At 43.0% G+C, this 20,457-nt stretch overlaps 1 protein-coding gene across 1 annotated transcript; it reads right to left on the bottom strand.

Annotated features, from left to right (window-relative positions):
* Positions 1 to 271: 271 nt before the first annotated feature.
* Positions 272 to 19,313, bottom strand: UCP3 (uncoupling protein 3). Its single transcript, XM_036745894.1, has 6 exons — positions 19,188 to 19,313; positions 18,374 to 18,584; positions 16,776 to 16,976; positions 12,514 to 12,615; positions 6,032 to 6,212; positions 272 to 386 (listed from the first exon to the last, which is right to left on the bottom strand). Exons 1-6 carry the CDS (start codon positions 19,311 to 19,313, stop codon positions 272 to 274), a joined length of 936 nt encoding a protein of 311 aa, XP_036601789.1.
* Positions 19,314 to 20,457: the final 1,144 nt, after the last annotated feature.

Genomic DNA, 20,457 nt, shown 5'->3' with positions numbered 1-20,457 from the left:
AATTTATGATTTTATCTTGTCAACGCATGACAAGGCTATTCCTAAGACAGAGTATCCAAGGCTGGAAACTTCCTTCTTATCTACTTTTTCTTCTTCATTCTTCAAGTTTCAATCTGCGAAAGGGTATTTCTTAAGGTTTGGCAGCAAGCAAACATAAATGTTTATCTCTCTCCCTCTCTCTCTCTCTCTGTATGTATATATATGTATATATATATATGTATATATTTATCAGTCTTATGATTTCCATATTCCAATAATCTTCTATTTTTGGTTAAAATGAAGATTCCCAGGACATCTGGAGTTTCATCAGGGCCCGTTTCAACTGTTCATAAGTCACAAACATCATCACATTCCAGGATCCCAAACGAAGAAAGGAGGGAGTGAATCTAGAGTGAAAAGAACAAGCAGACATTTGAGTCAAATGGGCCTGGATAATAGCACAGGACATTGTATACAGACTCTTTAAACATGTCTGTTGATTGAACAACTTATCATTCTTGTGATTCTCTGAATAACTATTATAAGTTGGTAAAAGTGTCTAGGATTCTTCCAGTCTTGTGTATTTAATCATAGACTCTCAGAATTGGAAGTACCCTTAGAGAGCATTCAGCCTGACCCAATGGAGAAATGTAGAATTCTCAATGTAGAAATCCTTTTTGAAGTCTTCTTGATGAGCACGATCTATCCTATGTTTGAATGCCTCCATTGACTGGACCCTCACTCCTAAAACCTGTTTATTCTAAGTAAGATAGTGCAGATACTTAGAAAGTTCTTTTATATTGAATCAAAATCTGCCTTCTGGTCACTTTCACCTGCTGGTCCTAGTTCATACCTTTGGAGTCACATAAAACAAGTCCGTTCCTTCTTTTCCATCTAAGTCCCTTAGATGTCAGAAGATGACAACTTATCTTCAGATATCTCTAGAATTCCTAAAGAAGTATTGCATTATGCTTTTGGCTGGTCAGGGCATGGCACTGATTTCTCCTCTCCTCAATGTTCTCATCACAATTTTCTTGGACCTCTCCTTTGTACTCTTTTTTTTCACTTTCCCATGTATTATAATTATTTGTGTACTTGCTCTTCGTCTTATTACATTTTAATTGGGGTTTGTATAATTTCTATCTTTGTATTCCAGAGAAGCAAGCATCCTAGAAAGAAAATTGGTCTTGGAGTCAAAAGATCTGTGCTAGTATTAGCTCTCTCATTTATTAGCTGTTTAACCATCAGCAGATCACTTACTTTCTCTACCCCTCACTTGCCTGAATTAAAGTTCATGCCTTCAAAAGGTGGAGGAACCAACTCTGGGGAACTGCTATTTTGCATCTGATTCTCATCAAGAAACAAAAACTGGGTGCTGAAGTAGAAGTGATGAGAACCTTTCAGTAATGATCATTCCAGACTAGAATTTATAGTAGAGGAGAGAAAAGCTGGACACAATCTGGGAAGTATCCTTAATTTCTGAAGAGGAGAGTTTAAAGGGCTCTGAGAAGGGATAGGATCCCATTGCCTAAAATTCTATAGTGGAAGTTAACTCAGGAGGGATGGGAAGCTCTCAAGAATTAAATTCTGAAGATGCAGAAGAACAACTTCTATGAATAGTTGCCTAAAGAAACAAATGAGGATATCCAGGGAACTTAGAATTCTTAGAAGATGTGTACTGAAGTTGTAATTCAAGAGTAGGGGGAAAAGGGTGAGTAGAAAAGCATGGCATGGTCTTGCAAGACCATGAGTGTAAAATCAAAATGAGCCAAGGCCAGCAAGGAAAGCTTAATACAGGCAAAAGCATTTTCAAAAGCTCCACTAGGGCAAGAGGAAGATAAAGCAAACATCGCTTGGAATGGAGGATGTGCTGAAAAGGAAGAGAAGGTAGAGTCACTCAGCTCTTATTTGGCTTCTCTTTCCTCTGTCAAGGAGGATGATTTTTGGACTGGAAAAGACAGAATAAAATAGAGAGCTGATGCCCAAGATAAGCAAGGGGATCATAAAAGAGCATCTACTGCCCTTGGTGAGTTTGCATCACCAGGCCCAGCCTAACTGTATCTTAGGGTACGGAAAGATTGGAAGCTGTAACTGCTGAGCCACTGTCAGGGATCTTCGAAACAGCGTGGAGAATAGCAAAGGCATCCCAGGCCTGGAGAAAGGTAAATGTTCTGACTTTCTAAGAAAGGAAGAGAATAGAGCCTATGAACAGTAGCCCATTAATCTTAATTTTGATTCCTGGCAAAATTCTAGAACTTATGATTGAAGGGATGGCTAATAAACAGAAAATAAATCAGTGATTACAGAGAGCCAACATGGCTTCGATTTGATTCAACAAAAAATCATTAAGCACTGTTATGTCCAGGTCCCTATGCCAGGCACTAGGCACAGGTACAAAGATTAAAAACCAAACAGTCCCAGTCCTCAGTGTGTGAAAGTAATACAAAGTAATTCAAGAGAGGGAAAGAAAACTTCATCAAAGAAGGGCATGCCAGTCTAACTTTATTTCCTTTTTTGATGTCGTTTCTCAAATGAGAGGGCAGAAGAATGACTGCTGATATTGTTTCTCCATGGAACTGAAGCATTGGACCAAATCTTTTATGCTGTCCTTGTGGACAATACAGAGAGGCAACAATTGGGTTTTTAGATGGATTCAGAACTGGTCGAGTGGCTGGATCTAAAGATTAGTTACTAATGATTTGACCTCAACCTGAAAGTTACTGGAGTGGTCCAGGGATCTGTGCTTCACCTACTAAGGCTTAATCACTTTTCTACATCAACCAGTAACCATCAAGCACTTGGCTTTTTATTAAGCAAGTTTAGGCAACATGTTAGGGGCTGAGGATACAGGCCCAAAACAAAAACGGTCCCTGCCCTCAAGGAACTCAGTGGAGACAAGGGAGACACAGTATACATATATAGGTAAATATCAAATAGATAAAAAATGAAAGATGATAGTGGGGATGACACAATCAATACTGGGGAGGATCAGGAGAGGCCTTGAGGCACCTGAACCTTGGAGGAAAATAGGGATTTTTAAATGATGGAGGTGAGGAGGGAATGTGTTCCAGGCATGGGTGGGGTAGCCAGTGCAAAGGAGCAGAGATGGGAGATGGAAGGTTGTGAGGAACAGCAGGAAGGCTAGTTTGGCTAGACCTCTTAATGAAGGAAGGCAAGTAATGGGTATGACAAGACTGGAAAGGGATATTGAGAACAGTTATTTTATCCTGCAGGTAATAAGGAGGCACTGGAGATTTCTGAGTAGGGGAGTAACATAGTTAAAGTTGCACTTTAGGAAAATCATTTTGAAAGCTGTGTTGAAGATGAATTGGAGAGAGGGGAGACTTGTGGCAGGGAATTGGAAGGTTATCACAATAGTGTAGGGAAGAGGTGATGATGGCCTAAGGCAGAGGTGGCAAACCTGTGGTGTTAAGGCTACATATGGCCCTCTAGGTCCTCAAGTTCGGCCCTTTGACTGAATCCAACTTCACAGAACAAATTTGTCAAGTCAAAGGGCCATGCCTGAGGACCTAGAGGGCCACATGTAGCCTTAACGCCACAGGTTCCCCACCCCTGGCCTAAGACGATGCCTGTGAGAGTAGAGAGAAGCGGTTGGCTAGGAGAAATGATGTGGAGGTGGAAATGAAAATATTCAGCAACTGAATGGATATGTGATCCCAAGGGTTAGATCTTGTATTCTTCTGACTATATTTCAGTTTTTTAATATATAGCCCAGCGTTCTAGGTTATTGAGATATATTTGTATCCTCACTCTTTCATCCATTGTATTAACCATCCCTAACAGTGTTATGTCACCTATCAATCTGATAAGCATTCCGTCTATTACTTTATCCAAATTATTGATAAAAATGGTAAGTAGCACAGATCATGGAGGCACTCCATTTCTCCCCATCCTTAAAAATCCTTGCTCGAGCTGCTAGTTATTGTCCTCTATCTTCTCTCTCTTCAGCTAACCAACCTGAGAAAGTTATCTATACTAGAAGCTTCCACTTCATCTATTTGAATTCCGGCTTCCATTTCATTCAAATGAAACTGCTCTCTCCACAATATCAAGTTTCCAATGATCTTTTCATTGCTATATCTAATGACCTTTCCTCACTGGATTCTCCTTGACCTCTCTGCAGTACTTGATGATGTCATTCACCTTTTTCTGGCTACTCTCTCATTTGTTCTTTCTCGGTTCTCCCTTCAGGCTGACCCTTTCTTTTCAATCTCCTTTGCTGGATCTTTATCCACGTCATGCCCACCAAGCGTGGACTCTATATAATGGGTCCCCTTCTCTTTTCCCTCCATACTGTCTCACTTCATTATCTCATTAGCTCATTCGATTCAGTTCTTATCTCTATGCAGATGATTCCCAGATCTATATTGGTAACCTATATAGTCTCTGCTGAGTTACAGTCATGCATCTCCAACTACTTCTTAGACATCTCAAACTGTACGTCCTGTAAGCATCTCAAAGTCAACATGTCTAAAACAGAATGCATTGTCTTTTCCTCAAAATCTTCCCTCCCTTTAAACCTATTAGGGCATTACCATCCTCCCAGTCACCCAGGCTTACAACCTTGGTGTCATCCTTTCTTCAGTCCCTCTTACTCTATTTACCTGATTAGCTATCAAATCTTGACCCTTTCTACCTTTGTAACTTCTCAACTATAAATGTCATTTTCTTCATGCAAACCACAATTCTAGTTCAGACCCTCATCAGCCCTCACCTGAACTACTGCAATAGTGTTCTAATTGGTCTCAAGTCTCTCCCCTTTCCAACTCATTCTCCACTCAGCTGCCAAGGAGAATTTTTCTAAGGTATAGGTTTGACCATGTCGCCCCCCTGCTCAATGATCTTCAGTGACTCAGTGTTGCCTCTTGGGTCAAACATGTAGTCTTCTGTTGGGCACTGAAAGCTCTTCATGACCTGACCACTTCTTACCTTCCCTTTTTCATAGACTTTACTCCCCTCTATGAACTCTGTGATCCAGCCTTTTTGTGGTTCCTGAACACAAACCCCATCTCCAGACCCTGCAGTGGCTGTGACCCTGGTCTGGAATACGCTTCCCCCTCACTTCTGCCTCCTCGCTTCCTTGGCTTCCTTCCAGGCTCAGCTCATGTTCAGCCTCCTGCATGAGGCCTTTCCTGTCCTCACCAAGTGCCAATAACTTCTCCTTTCCAATTATTCCCATCTCCTCTGTATATATTTTCTGTGGACCTAACTATTTGCATGTTATCTCCCCTGTTAGAATGTGAGCTTCTTGAAAGTAGGGGCTATTTTTGTCCTTTCTTTAAATCCCCAGTGCTTACAGTGCCTGGCACAAAGTACTTAATAAATGCTTGTTGATCGACTAATTGACTGACCCTAGAAAGCTCCATGCAAGTTGACATTGGCTAATGGCTACTTTTTTGGGCTTTACTGTGTTGATATCCAGAGAGACCAAAGGACTTCCCCAATTTCTCACAGTGAATCAGTGACAAAGGTGGTGCTGACTCCTGCTCAGTGCCTTATTTATGATGGGGGTGTATTGTACCATCAAGACCCTTCCACCCTCTATTGACTGGTGTCCCTCCTGACCAATAATGTACAAGTGCGTGGTGAATGCTGAGGTTAGGGATGCAGTCTGTGGCTGTGGAAAAGGTCAACTGGCCTGCAGAGTGATAAAACCTATGATCTCCTTAGAGCTGAGCTCTACCTGATATAGCAGGTTATTGTTAATTCATGGGGGAGGTCAAGGTCAAGGCAGAGACTCTGCTCCGCTTGGTGCCAAATAGTATCAAAACTGAAGTGTTCCTTAGTGGATATTAAGGCCAATCCCATCATTTTACAGAGAAGGAAACGGGGGCCCAGGAAGAGGAAGAGGCCAGTTCAAGATGGCAGAACTACTGAGTGGTGAAGTCAGAACGGGAGCTCAAGCTTCCTGACTTCAAGCACAGTGTTCTCTCCATTGCACCATCCTTCCTGAAGTATCCTGTCCACCCCCACGTGTAAGCTCCAAGCCAGGATCCCATAGCGTGGAAGGCATTGAGCCGGGGGAGCTCACCCCTTGTAGAAGGCTGTAGGACCTTCCTGCCTCAGAGTCTTCAGCATACAGTCCATGGTGCTACTGTAGCGGCCAGGAGGGGAATTGATATATCGGGTCTTCACAACATCCACAGGGGACGCCACAACTGTGGCACAGAAGCCGGCTGCAAAGGCTGAGACAAAGTGGCAAGGGAAGTTGTCTGCAAAGGAAAGAGGAAAGGTCCCGTTGTAGAATGGTTCGCCTCTTCCGAGGGGACCCAAGGGCGTGGGATGGGCAGGAAGAAGGGAGTTTCCTAAGATCAGGATTTTTCTCTCATTTGTTGTCATTGGATTTTCTTTGTGACTCCGCTATTTCTGTGAGGCACGTTCACATTCCTTGAGCCGTAATCTTTGACCCTTCCTTTCCTTTCATCTCTCATGTTCACTCAGCTACCCAAACAAGTTGATTCTACCTCCTTAATATCTTTGTAACTTCTTTTATTTCACTTTCTCCTTAGTTCTACTAGCTTTTCATGGGCCCACATTATGGCCTGAACTATTACAATAGCCACCTTTAAACAGACTTTCATTTTTACATCACCTTTATTTCCTCTCCTACCCAGAGAGCCAGCCCTTGTATCAAAGAATAAAAAAAGAGAGGGGAAAAAAGCAGCTTATCAAAGCTAACCAACACATCAGCCAAGACTGCTACATGCCATCTTTGTGAGGAAGGGAAGGGGCACATTTTCTTTTCTGCTCCTCAGGGCCAAGCTTATACATATGGCAGCCTTTTAACAAGTCTTCCCATTTCTGTGCTCCTTTCACATGCTGACACACTAATATTCCATAGGAATAGATTGGCTATGTCATTCTTCTGCTAATGACCTTTCAGTGGCTCTCTACTGCCTGTTGAATAAAGTTCAGACTTATAAACCTAGTTTTCTAGGGAATACATCCCCCAGCACCAGCTTATTTGTCCATCTTTATCTAACGCTCCGCTGAACATGCCCAATGTGTGTCTCTATTCCTTATGCCTGGGATGGGCTACTTGACCTCTATCTGTTGATTCCTATCTGTCCTTTAAAGCCCAAGTCAAATTCTACTCCTCTAGGAAGCCTTCTCACATTCCTTCATTTGGTAAGGACTTTTCTTAGCCATTTGTAGACTCTGAGTCACTTATGAATTATTTTACATTTATTTATTTGTGTGTCTCTCAGTATCCCCTTACATGACTTTAGGTTCTATGAGGGGAGGAACTTTTCTAGCACTACACATTAATAAATGTGTTGAAGCTATTGGTCACATAGGAAGTCCTGTTTACATGTGCAGAAGCCTTGATGCCTTTACATTTCATCTGCATGTGAGGGGCTTCTCAGTAAAGCAGCAGAGGAGAACTGTAGAAGCTGAGTCTGAAAAGGAGGAAGAGAAGGAGGGAAATGGAAAGAGAGAGAGAGAGAGAGAGAGAGAGAGAGAGAGAGAGAGAGAGAGAGAGAATTAGGAGGGAGCACTTAGCCTGATGTTTCTATGATCCATTCCGAGAGTGATGAGAATCTGGGGCCTTGGTTTTTATTGTTGGTCCAAGTGCCAAGAACTCTAGGGCACCTAGTCCCACTGCCAATCCTGATGGTACCTTAACATTCTGCTGATGAGCTATGGAAGCTAGGAAAAGTGGCTTCACACCATCCCAGGCCTGGAGAGTGGCAGGAGGGAGTTGGGGAAATGGGTGGTGAGAATGCCTGATGCTTAGTTCCATTCTTCTTTATTTTTCTTCCATTCTGTTTTTTAACTTCACTATCTTGTCTTGTAGTTAATTCTGGCTAAGTACAAAATGAGAGGTTGGGAGCACTGGGTTTGTCTAGATGACAAACTCAAATGGTTCCTAGGAATCTGAATATGGCATATTGCTCTTCTGTGTAGTAGCCCATACTCTCAATGCGTGCAGCCTGTCTCTCTCATATGGATTCGAAAGTCCCATCTGAGGCAGCATTGGGCTTGGAGTCAGGAAGACCTGAGTTCAAATCCAGCTTCAGATATTCACTCGCTTTGTGATCCTGGCCAAGTCACTTAATCTCTATTTGCCTTGGTTTCCTCAACTGCAAAATGGGGTTAATAATAGCACTCACTTCTCAGGTTGTGGAAATGTGTGTTAAAAAAAAGCACTTAGTGCCTGGCACCAGTAGGTGCCATCTATCTAAATGCTTATTCTTTCCTTTCCCTTCCTTCCTCGCCCCGTCCTCCACTCGAACCCTCTTTTAATTCCTCTTTCATGAAGGTGACTCATGTGCTCCGAAGTGTTAACAGCAAAGTTGTAGGAGGCTCACACCCGGGAGGGAGGGAAGAAGGGAAGGCATACACTGACTATGGATGGCTATTGTCTGAGCACTGGTCTAGTTAGGATAGGCAGACTTTCTGAAGCTCAGTCAATCAGTCCATAAACACTTAAAGTACCTATAATGTGCTGACTGTGCTGAGCATGAGGGATACAAAAAGAGGCAAAAGACAAGAGCTCACAATTGAATGGTGGAGATAACAAGTAAATAAATATGTACAAACTATATACAGGAAAAATACAAAAGAATTGAAAGAAGGAAGGCATCAGAGCTAAGAGGGGTTTGGAAAGATGAGATTTCATGTGGTTTTCCCCTTTTGTTCTGATTCTTCTTTCACAATATGACTAATGTGGAAATATGTTTAATATGATTGTACATGTATAGCTTATATCAGATTGCATGCCTTCTTGGGGAGGAGGGAGGGGAGGGAGAGGAGAAAAATTTAGAACTCAAAATCTAACAAAAGTGAATGTTGAAAACTAAAAATAACTAAATTAATTTTAAAACATGAGATTTTAGTTGGAACTTCAGGAAAGCCAGTAGGCAGAGATGAGGAAAGAGGGTCTTCCAGGCATGAGGACAGTCAGAGAAAATGACCAGAGCCAAGAAATGGATCGTCTTGTTTGTAGAATAGCGAGAAGGCTAGTGATGCTGCATTGAAGAGTATGTGGTGATGAATAAGCTATAAGACGACTGGAAAGGTACAGGGAGGTTCGGTTATAAAGGGCTTTGAATGCTAACCAGAGGGTTTTCTTTTGTGATCCTGGAGATCAATAAACTGGAGCTTACTGAGTGGGGGGGTGACGTAATCAGACCTACACTTCAGAAAAATCATTTAGGTGTCAGAATGGAGGAAAGATTGGAGAGGGGAGAGATCTGAGGCAGGCAGACACACCAGCAGGCTATTGCAACAGTTCAGGTGTGAGGTGCTGAGGGCCTGTACCAGGGTGCTGCCGGTATCAGAGGAGAGAAAGGGCATATTTCAAAGTTGTTACAAAGGTAAAATCAATAGACCTTGGCAACAGGTTGAATATGGAGGGGTGAGAGATAGTGAGGAATTCCTAGGTGATTCCTAGGGTTGCAAGGTTGAGGGACTGGGAGGATGGTGTTGCCCATGACAGTAATAGGAAAGATGGGAGTAGGGGAGTATTTAGATGAAAAGATAATGAGCTTAATTCTGTACATGTTGAGTTTAAGATGTCTACTGGACATCCAGTTCAAGATATCTGAAAAGCAATTGGAGGTGGGAGACTGGATTTGGGCAAGATAGGTCAATTTGAGAATCATCAGCATACAGATGATAATTAAATCAGAGAGCTGATGAGATGACCAAGTGAAGCAGCATAGAGGGAGAAGAGAAGAGGGCCCAGGACAGAAAGTATGATCTGGATATGGACCCAGCAAAGGAGACTGAGGAAGACTGGTCTGATAGATAGAAGGAGAACCAAGAAAGTGGTATCTCAAAAACCTAAAGAGTCAGACTCTTGATACATTTGGAGAGAAGAGTTTTGGTGGAATGATAAGGTCAGAAGCCAGTTCATAAAGGCTTAAGAAGTGAGTGAGAGGAGAGAAAGTGAGGCACCTATTGTAGGTAACCTTCTGAAGGGGTTTGGCCACAAAGGACAGAAGAGATATAGGAAGATAGTTGAGATGGAAGGATCAGGTAAGGGTTTTGTGAGGAGAGGGGAAACATGGGCATACTTGTAGGCAGTAGGAAAGAGCCAGTAGACAGGGAGATATTGAAAATAAGTGATAAAGTGGGAATGACAGAGGGGGTAGTCTCTTGGAGGAGACTGGATGGAACTGGATCTATTTTGCAGGTGGAGAGTTAAGACACTTGGTAAGAAGTAAAGCCACCAGTTTGTGTGAGACAGGGGTGAAGGAGGAGATACTGGTAGAGGATGTCTGAGTGAAATGAGATGAGGAAGAAGGAGATCTTGGGGAATGGCCTCTATTTTTTCAGTAAACGATGAGGCAAGGTGCTCAGCTGAGAGAGTGGCAAGAGGAGAAGCCATGGGAAAGTTTGAGAAGGGATGGAAAGGTGTGGAAGAGCCAATGTGGAGAGTGGGATTAATAAAGGAGTTGATAAGGTTTAGTGAATTGATAAGGGAAGTGTGGAAGGATTGACTAGTGGTAATGAAGGCCCAGTTAAGGTTGTAAAACATAAATTTGTAGTGACCTAGTCAGAACAGTTGTGTGTGTGTTTTTTTTCTATCTACATTCAGCAGCATGTGTATAGGAGTGAAGGTGGCAATGGTGGGATTAATCCAAGGCCAAGGATTGGCAGGGCATAATCAGCAATATGATAAAAAGGTCAGGGACTCAAGAGAAGAGGACAGTGTAGAACTGATCTGGTTCACTAAGGGGTCTAACCCATTGGGGAAGATTTTTTTTTATTCACAGTAACTTAAGATGTTAATCTACTAATGCATGGAAAGTTTAGAGTCTGCACCAATAGGGGGGAGCCCCTCAAGAGTATTTGAAACATTTCAGTGGAAGCACAGAAGTCTCATGGCAAGTCTCCGCATTTTTATCCTTCCAATCAGGCAATTTAACATGATTTAACGTGCTATAAATTCAGTGCTTTGCTGTGCCTGTGAGTGTTGATTTAATCTGTGTCCTTTATATTTGCCTCTTTATCCATGACTGTCTTAGATTATAAGAAAGGATTTGTGTCTTTGGAATACATACAGGAAGGTGTAAATTGATTTTTTTTTCTAAATTCTTATAGATTAAATGAGAAAATGGATATAAAATTCTTTGTAAATCATAAAGCTCTATCTATATGGTCACTGCTAAGAGGCAGTATGGTAGAGGGAAAGAAAGAGTTCAGGACTTGGAGTCAGGGAAAGACCTTCTTCCTAAACTTATTAATTGTATGACTCTGGGTGAGTTGCTGAACCTACATAAGCCTCAGCTTTATGACGGACATAAAGTGGGCAAACTTTAAAATACCATGTGAACAACAGCTTTCATTATAGATGATCTGATAATTAGCCTTCTCCTCTCTCCCTTTCTTCTCTTTTTTCCAGTTGCTTGGACTATGTGTCTACTAAGTGACTTGAATTTATAAAACATTTTAAGGTTTACAACCCTGTAAAGTAACAATTCAAAGAATATCATCCCTGTTTCACAGATAAGGAAACAGGGTGACTTGCCCAAAGTCACACCAGCCAAGAGGTCCCCAAATAGGGACATCAACCCAAGTCTTCTGAGTCTTAGGCCAGTGGTCTTTCCATGAGTATTATGCAGTTAGATGCTTAATTATTCTCTGTTTTATAGATTATAAACTCTTTGGAACACTATGTGGTCCAGTGAAAGCATGCTGTATTTTGAGCCAGAGAACCTGGCTCTGCTACCTGTGTGATCTTAGGAAAATCATTCCACATCTCTGGGCCTAGCTTTTTAAATCTGTAAAATGAGAGGGTTAGATGAGATCACCTTTAAAGTTCCTTCCAACTCCAACTCTATGATCCAGTGAGGGCAGGACCAGTGGCTCATGCTTCTCTATCCCCTTAGCGTGCCAAGCGTAACTGAGCAGGCTGCAGTTATATAGCAGGTGCTCAGCAAATATTGACAGTCACAGAACCACTGACTATTAGCGTTGCAAGGAACCTGAGAGATCCAGTCTAGGGGGTTTTAACCATTTTTGTGTCATGGATCCTTTGGCAGTCTGGTAAAGCTATGGAGCCCTCATAAAGTGATAAATGAAACAAAAATTAAGAAAGCATAAAATAAACCCACAAGATTACAAAGGAAACCAATTCTATCAAAACGTTAGTTATCAGAATTTTTTTAAAGTTCACAGCTCTGCAGCCTCCCAGGTTAAGGACCCCTGATTCTAGCCCAACTCTCTCATTTTGTAGAAGAGGAAACTGAAGCCAAGAGACAAAGTGACCTGGCCAGGGTCACAGAGTGAGCCAGTGCAAAGCCAGAACCATAATGCAGGGCTCACGGCTGCCAGAGCAGAATCTGTCTTCAGTGTGCTGGGATTGTTTGACATACTGTGGGCCTGCCATTGTACCATCCACTCCATCTAAAGATGAGGTAGGGCCCAGATGCCCCAAGGTTCACACTCATCCTGTTGGCAGTACCTGTTACTTTCCTCATTCTCTGCTCACTAAAGGAGTCTGAGGTGGGTCTGTGAGGGAGATGAACATGGTGTTGTTTGTAGAAAACCCTTGAGCCTTACCCGTCATCAGACGGTGGTCTATCAGCGCCTCCTTTATCATGTCATATGTCACCATCTCAGCGCAATTGACAATGGCATTTCTGGTGATGTTGGGCAAAGTTCCTGTTAGAGAGAGGTGAAGGAATGGGTCAGCGAGGATAGAAACCAATTCAATTCAATAAACATTTATTAATTGCCTACTAGATGAGGAGGAGCATGATGCTAGGCTCTGGGTCCCTGGCCTCACAGAGCTCACAGTCTATTAGAGGAATGAGACAAAAATTCCGAACTATAAATACACAATAAAAGTCATTTAACCCGACCTCATGCTTTTGATTAGTACCTCAAATATTATAGTCATGAAGATTCTGCCCAAGGTTTAAAGCTCATGCCCCAACTCTCCCCCTGCAACAAGATGGTTAATGACGCTGGAAAGTCTTTCTTCAGATCTAAGCCAAGTCCTCAGTGCCCAAAGTTAAGGCGGAAAAGAAGAGTGTCAGAGAGAAGGGACCCTAGGACAGGGAGGAGTTCTTAACCTGGGATCCGGTGACACATCTGGGAAAAAAATTGGGGAAAATTGGGGAAGGGGAAAAATTACAACTTTATTTTCACTCATCTCTAACTGAAACTTAGCATTTCCTTATATGATGAATTTTTAAAAGTTTTATTTTGGGAAGGCTGCTGAAGGTATCCATGACCCACAAAAGGCTGGCAACCACTATCTTAGAAACCATCTGTTCTAATTCCCTTATTTTCTAGATGAGGAAACTGAGACACCTGCTTAAAGTCACTGAGTTAGTGGTAGAACTGGAACCAAAAAGGCAAAGCCTTCTGCCTTAGTCCTCCCTCTGGACAGAGTCCAGGACTCTTCCCACTACACTTGAACAAGGTGCTGAGGAGGCCCGACTGGGGCTAAAAAGACTGTAGGCAAAAGAGCCCTGGCTTCTGGTCTGGCCTCTTCCCTTGAGATGCTGCATGGGAAAGAAGTGAAGTTCCTAGATACATACCAGCTGTTAAAAGGAAAGTGCCGTGCATGTCTCCGAAAGGGAACAGAAACGGGAGCTGCCATTACCACTCATATACTGCAGCTTTTCCTACAGGCCCGCAGAACAAAAAGTCATGGGATCTGCACCTTATGCTGTGGCAGCGCCGATCTTTTCTTCCAAATACATGCACAGGAAAATTGCTCCTGGCTCTGAGGCTGCAGCTTTTCTTTAGGGGCTGGGAGCTGCCCTTTAAACAGTGCTTTTTAAAGAATAGCCACCTAGAAATCCCAGCCCACTGTTTAAGGCTGTGTTTAGGGCACAGATTCTTCATGTGGTGCCCACAGATTCCCAGTTGTTTGTAAATCACTCAGTGACTCTATGAACTTGACTGGGATAAAAAAAATGACATTTTTCTTATTTCACCATAATTGATTTTCTTTGTAATCCCATGCATTTTATTTATGTAACGACATTATTCTGAGAAGGGGGAGGGTCTATCCATAGGTTTCACCTAACCTGCCCAAGCTGTCCAGGTCACAAGGCTTTAGGTCATCCTTCCAACTTGGTTATTTATAGAGTCCAATTATTCTAGAATCCAAAACATCAAAGCTAGAAAGGAACAGAATAAAGGATGTCTGATCTGGGAGCTGGGGGACCTTACAGGACAATAAGCACTGTTGTGTCTGTTGTGAGCAGAGCAGGAAGAACGAGAAAGTTTAGATAAAATTCAGTCCCTCACCTCATGGAGAGATAATAGTGACAGATAATATATAAACTCAAATAACTATGTTACATATTATAATTACATGGATTATAGATTATATTATGTGGTATTATATATATATTTATATATATACATATACACATATATATACATACATATACACACATATATACATGTACATATATACACATATATATACATGTATATGTGTGTGTGTATATATATATATATAATATATATATATATATATAGGTATAGATATTGTTGTTTAGTTGTGTCTGGCTTTTTGTGACTCCATTTGGATTTTCTTGGCAAAGATAGTCGGGTGGTTTGTCATTTCCTTCTCCAGCTCACTTTATGGATGAGAAAACTGAGGCAAACAGGGTGAAGTGATTTGCCAGCTAGTAAGTGTCTGAGGCCAGATTTGATCTCAGGAACATGAGTCTTCTTCCAGGCCCAGGGCTCTGCGCATCATGGCACCACCTAGCTGCCTGATAGGCATAGCCAGCTATAATATGTAATAATACATGGCAAGGGCATTAGAGGAATGGAAATAAAGTACTATACTAGGGGAGTTCACTACCTGGGAGGATGGGCGAGGCTTTCCTGAAGGAAGGAGGACGTGAGCTGGGCTGTGAAGGATGGCCAGGGCTTCAGCATCAGAGGGTGGGTGCAGGGGGGAACACTTACTGCTACTAACAACATCCCCCAATCCTCCAGTACTTTAAGGTTTGCATAGCACTTTAGACATTGTATTTCCTTTGAGCCTCCCAAGAACTCTGGGAGGTAGGTGCTAGATACATAGCCTAGAAACAGGGGTGACCAAATAGGATTTGTTCTGTGAAATTTGGACTCCATCAAAGGGCCACACTTGAAGACCTAGAGGGCCACCTGTGGCCTCAAGGCCTCAGGTTCCCTACCCCTGGGCCCTAAAACATGTGTCACGGCTGAGAAGAACTTGATTTCAACATGTGAAGGTTCTGTGATTTTTGGAGGCATGGGAACTCCTCCCTCCATCCACACCATTCATCACTTCTCTGGTAGGACTTACCTGAGGCTTTAGGATTTGCTGCAGCCAAGAAATTAATCCTTTTGAGGGCAGCCTGGGGATGCCCCTAGACTGCAGCCTTCCCAGCTCAGTAGGAGCTGCCTGAGATTGTGTTCTACCAGCAAATCTTTCAAGAACCCATTGATATCAACACACCACAATGGAGCAATAGAACAGGACTTTACTGGAGGAAAATACAGTTTGTTGGGTCTGAAAAGGAGCTTCAAATGAGAGGGACAGATCTGGAAGTCTTTTAGAGGTCACACAGTCCAGTACCCCCTCATTTTATTGGTGAGGAATAGATTCAGAGAGGAGAAGGCATTTGCCTTCGGTCACACGGGGGCAGAGCTGGGATCCAGGTCTTCTAATTTCAATAACAGGTGGTATTGTAAAGTGCTTCTAAGCTTGCAACTTTCCTTACATTATCCAGTTTGATCCTCATTACCCTCTGAGAAGTAGATGTAATTATTATTCCCACTTTGTATTTGAGGAAACGGAGGCAAAAAGGGGCAAAGGACTTCCCTAGGGTCACACAGCTAATAAGTATCTGAGGCAGGATTTGAATTTAGGACTGTGACACTAAAGCCATCCAGCCACCCTAAAGGCATTCCAAGGACCCCATCCTTTCCACTCTACCTTGGTCATAGTCCTAGTATGTTTTTGGTTCTAGAAGAGACCTGAAAAGTTACCTAGTCCCAACTCCCCTTGAGTGCAGAGATCCCTCTGCAATCTTCCCAACAACTGGTTTCCAGCCTCTGTGTGAAGACCTCAAGGAAGAGGAAGAGCTCCCTACCTGCCACTGCAAGACAGTGGAGTGGTTCTTGTTAGGAAGTTCTGCTGAGCTGAAAGTTCTTCTCATTCCTTCCTCCTGACTTTAATTCTGCCCATTGAGATCAAAAGAGAGAATTCTGCTCCTTCTACTCTAGGATAGCCCTTCAGACATTAGAAAATAGCAACCATTCCCTAGGCCTCCAGAGCTTCTTCTCAAGGGCCTCAGCTGAATCTCACCCATGGGTCACAGAATGGCCTGAGCCAGAGATCTGCTGAGAGAGAAATTAGGGTGACTGTGAGAGACAATGGCTTCATAAATGTTGTTGATGGAATATTCCTTCTCTCAGATAATGTATGTTTTCAGTAACTCAGGAAAGAGTACTGACCTCAGAATCAGAAGGCTTGGGTTTGAACCCTAGCTCCAACACTTCCTAGCAGCGTGACTGGTGGCAAGAGCTTCACCTCTCTGAGCCTGTTTCTTCATTTGTAAACTAGGAATACTTGTATGACCCACCTCTTGGGGTGTTATGAGGAAAGTGCTTTGTAAACCTTAAAGCACTATAGACATGGCTATTCTTATTATTAGGGGAACTATGATGATTGTGTCTGGATGGTGAAGGATAGTTGTTTTGATAGGGGTTGTTACTTTTAGGACCTTTTAAATCCACAACCTCCTTTACTCATTTAGAGCTCCTGAGTCTCTGGGTAGCACTGGTTCTGCTCAATGCCCAGGAACTCCAGAACCAAGACCCACCTTTCCATAGGCCCCTGATCCCTTCCTCCTTGGCAATTGTCCTGTAGGCATCCATTGTCCCACTATACTGTCTGCTGCTTCCTGGTCCCAGTCGAACACTGGCCTGGAAACGCACCTTCACCACATCTGTGGGTTGAGCACAGGTCACGGCCATGGCTCCTGTTGTGCATCCTGCCAGGATCCGAATCATGATGCTGGAGTCTGTTGTGGGGCAAAAGATGAAGAGGAGAGAGAACAGGGAAGGGGCTAGTGAGCATCCTGCCAGGTCTCTGACAGAAACTTTCCCGGAATCATCTTGTCCTATTTTGTTAGCTTTAGGTTTGGAGTGAAATCTGGATTTGGGTCCAGACTCTGTTTAAAAGCACCGTGACTTTGGAGAAGCTGCTTCCTATCTCCAGGGCTCACTTTGCTCATTTATCAGATAAGGGCATTGGGCTGGATTCTCTGTGGGTATACATATATGTATATGTATGCCTGCATGTATGTATGTATGTATTTGGTCATGTAGCCTCCTGTCTGAAGACCTCCAGAAATGGAGAAGTCATCATTTTCTAAGGCAGTCCGTTCTACTTTGAAACAGCTTGGATTGTTAAAAAAAATTTTGCTCACATTAATCCTAAATTAGTGTCTCTGTAATATTCGTTCACTGCTTCTGTTATTTTGCCCTTCAGGGCCAGGCAGAGCAAGCCTAATCCCTCTTCCCTGTGACAACCTTTCGTATACTTGACGATGTCAGTCATATCCCCCCACTTCGTCTTTTTTCCAGGCTGAACGTCCCCTCATAGGGCATAGTCTCCAGACCCCCCATTATCCTTGCTGTCCTCCTGTGAACCCAGGTTTTCCATCCATATCCATAGTTCTTAGAGAAAGGTGTTATGATTCCTGATCTAGTATAATCAGTCCTATTTCTATAGTGTTTTATTTTATTTTTTTACAAAATAACTTTATAATAACGCTCTGACCAAGAATAATCACTATATTCATTTTCTCTCTCTCTCTCTCTCTCTCTCTCTCTCTCTCTCTCTCTCTCTCTCTCTCCCTTCCTCCCTCCCTTCCTCCCTCCCTCTCTCCCTCCCTCTCTCTCTCTCTCTCTCTCTCTCTCTTTCAGCTTTACGATTATAGGATTAGGATCATAGATTGAAACATACACCATTACTATTCCAACGTTTTTCTTAATGGATAAAGAAACTGAAGTGTAGAAAATGTAAGTAACTTGATTAAGGTCACATGGCTGGTAAGAGGGGGCTGGGATTTGTCCTTTGGTCATCTTGATTTCAGAGCCAGTGATCTTGCTATTTTATTCTACCACAGCCCTTGCTCTTTCCTTTCCTCTCAAGTTTGTTTTCCTGGTGTACTCCCCACCACCCAGCAGAATTTAAGCTCTCCAAGGAGGCATTCAGTATTTTTCATTTTGTTATTGGACCCTGAGCAAGTAGCACAGTGGTCTTTGCACGTATCAGGTGCCTCATCAACGCTTTTTCTATTGGCTGGCATTGGAAATCAAGACAGTTCTGCCTTTCACAATGAGTGCCTCCCTCTGTCCTGGTCTGTTGCCTCCTGACTCTAAGATTTATCCTCTCTCTGACTCCGGCACTCACTTTCTGCTCCCTTGGGGGTGTAAAACTGCTTGACGGAGTCATAGAGGCCAATTCGGATGGAGGCAAAGCTCATTTGGCGGTGCAGCCCAGCCACTAGGCCATTGTAGAGGCTGGTGGGGCCCTCAGTCTTCACCATGGTCCAGATGGTACCCAGCACTCCCCGGTATTGCACCTTCTGAATTGCCTGCTCTGTCTGGGATTCTCCTTGGATCTGAAGGACAGAAGAGAGGGGTGAGGAGTCAGGGAAAGGGTAATCAGGATGATGAGAGGACTGAGGACAAGCCTGTATGAGGACTAGGTGAGGGAAATGGAGAGGTTTAGCCTAGTGGTGATTTAGTATTTGAAGGCCTATCACTTAGAACATCAATTCGTCTCAGAATCACAAAATCTAGAAGTGGAAAGAGACCTTGGCATTCATCCAATCTAGATTCCTTAATTTACTGGTGAGGAAATGGACTTGTTCTACTTGGTCCAGAGGGCAGAACTAGAACAATGGGGTGAATGAAGTTGCAGTGAGACAGATTTTAGTTTGCTATAAGGAAAGCTTCCTAATGATGAGAACTGTGCCAAAGCAGAATGGACTGATGGGAGATAGTGAATTCCTCATCATGTGGTATCTTCGATCAGAGATCAAATGATCACCTGACTGGGATGCTGTAGAGGAGAGCCCTTGTTCAGGTAGGGTTTGGACTAGATAGCCTCGGAGGCCCATCCCAGCTCGGAGACAGTCCGTGGGCTGGGAGTGCATATTGTGCTATAAAACTCAATTCACTTCATCAAACTGAATGACCACCCTCACTGAAGGGGCACCTACCTGGAGGCGAACTTTGGCCGTGTCCAACGGGAAGGTGAGGAGGTCAGCAAAGCAGGCAGCAGTGCCAGCCCCTAGGACCTTGACAGCAACTGTGGGAGGTACATCTGTGGGCTTTAGTCCAGCCATGGTCCCAGAAAGCTTCTAGCGGGTTTGTACAGTGTTTGATGTGCGCTCAGAGAAGACTGGTCCTTGGGTGTCTGAAGGAGGCTATGAGAGTTATCAGAAAGAAAGATGATGGTAAATGACCATTCCTCCCTAATGTTTGATTTTAGCTTCTCAGAGCAAGTAAGGACCTTAGACCCCATTGACTCCCTCTTTTAACAAATAGGAAACCTGAGGCCCAAGGTGGTGGGAAAGGTAGTGTATGAAAAAGTGCAATGGCCTGGAAGTCAACTTTGGTTCTAGTATTGGTTCTCTTACTGAACTCAAGGTGAACTTAAAGCCTCTTATGGTTTGGTTGGTTATATCTGTGTATGAAAAGTCAGGAAAATATAGCTAGGCAGGTAATAGAGGCAGGTGGCCTTGCCTCCTGGGGTTAGCATTATGAAAGGGATGTAATAACAGAGGATAAGATGTTACTGTATCAACAGAGGTGTTAACACCTGATCCTCCCTTTACGAAGTGTAAGTTTGGGATTGACTGGGCTGAAAAGTGGCCAAATTCTGGAAGTTTTTAAGTGGCTAAACCTGGAGACAGTAAAAGATGTTGGGAAGTTCTGGCCAGACATGGAGCAGGTGTGATCCCTGCTTCCCAATGCACCTGGATTAGAGGGCAGCAAGGCAAGTGAGGAGGGGAAACTTCCTTCATTTCTGCTTCTATAGGCTATGCCCCTTTGAAGCAGAGCTCCTCAACTGGTAGGAGACATGATACCTAGTGAGGAGCAGAAGGACAAAAAAGGTCAGTTTGACCTAAATTCTCTGAAGCTGTGTGGAAATCAATGGAGTGAGAAATGTTAACAAGATTATAACATTTAAAAAAAATTGAATTCCAAATTTTCTTTCTCCCATCCCTCCTCAACCCATTGAGAAGGCAAACAACATATCAGTTATACATGTGAAATAATATTTCCATATTAGCTATAGAAAAAAAAAAGCAAGAAAAAGAAAATGAAAAAGTATGCTTCAATCTACACTCAGTTTTTCAGTTCTCTCTCGAGGTCGATAGCATTTTTCATCATGGGTCCTTTGGAATTGCCTGAGTTCACTGTATTTATTACAGTAGCTAAGTCTTTCACAGTTGAGCATCATTACAATATTCCTGTTTTCTGTAC

Source organism: Trichosurus vulpecula, chromosome 2 (assembly GCF_011100635.1).
Source record: "Trichosurus vulpecula isolate mTriVul1 chromosome 2, mTriVul1.pri, whole genome shotgun sequence".
NCBI classification, from domain to species: Eukaryota; Metazoa; Chordata; class Mammalia; order Diprotodontia; family Phalangeridae; genus Trichosurus; species Trichosurus vulpecula.
Note: the sequence above shows the minus strand (reverse complement) of the source record. Positions and strands in the feature narration are given on the sequence as shown.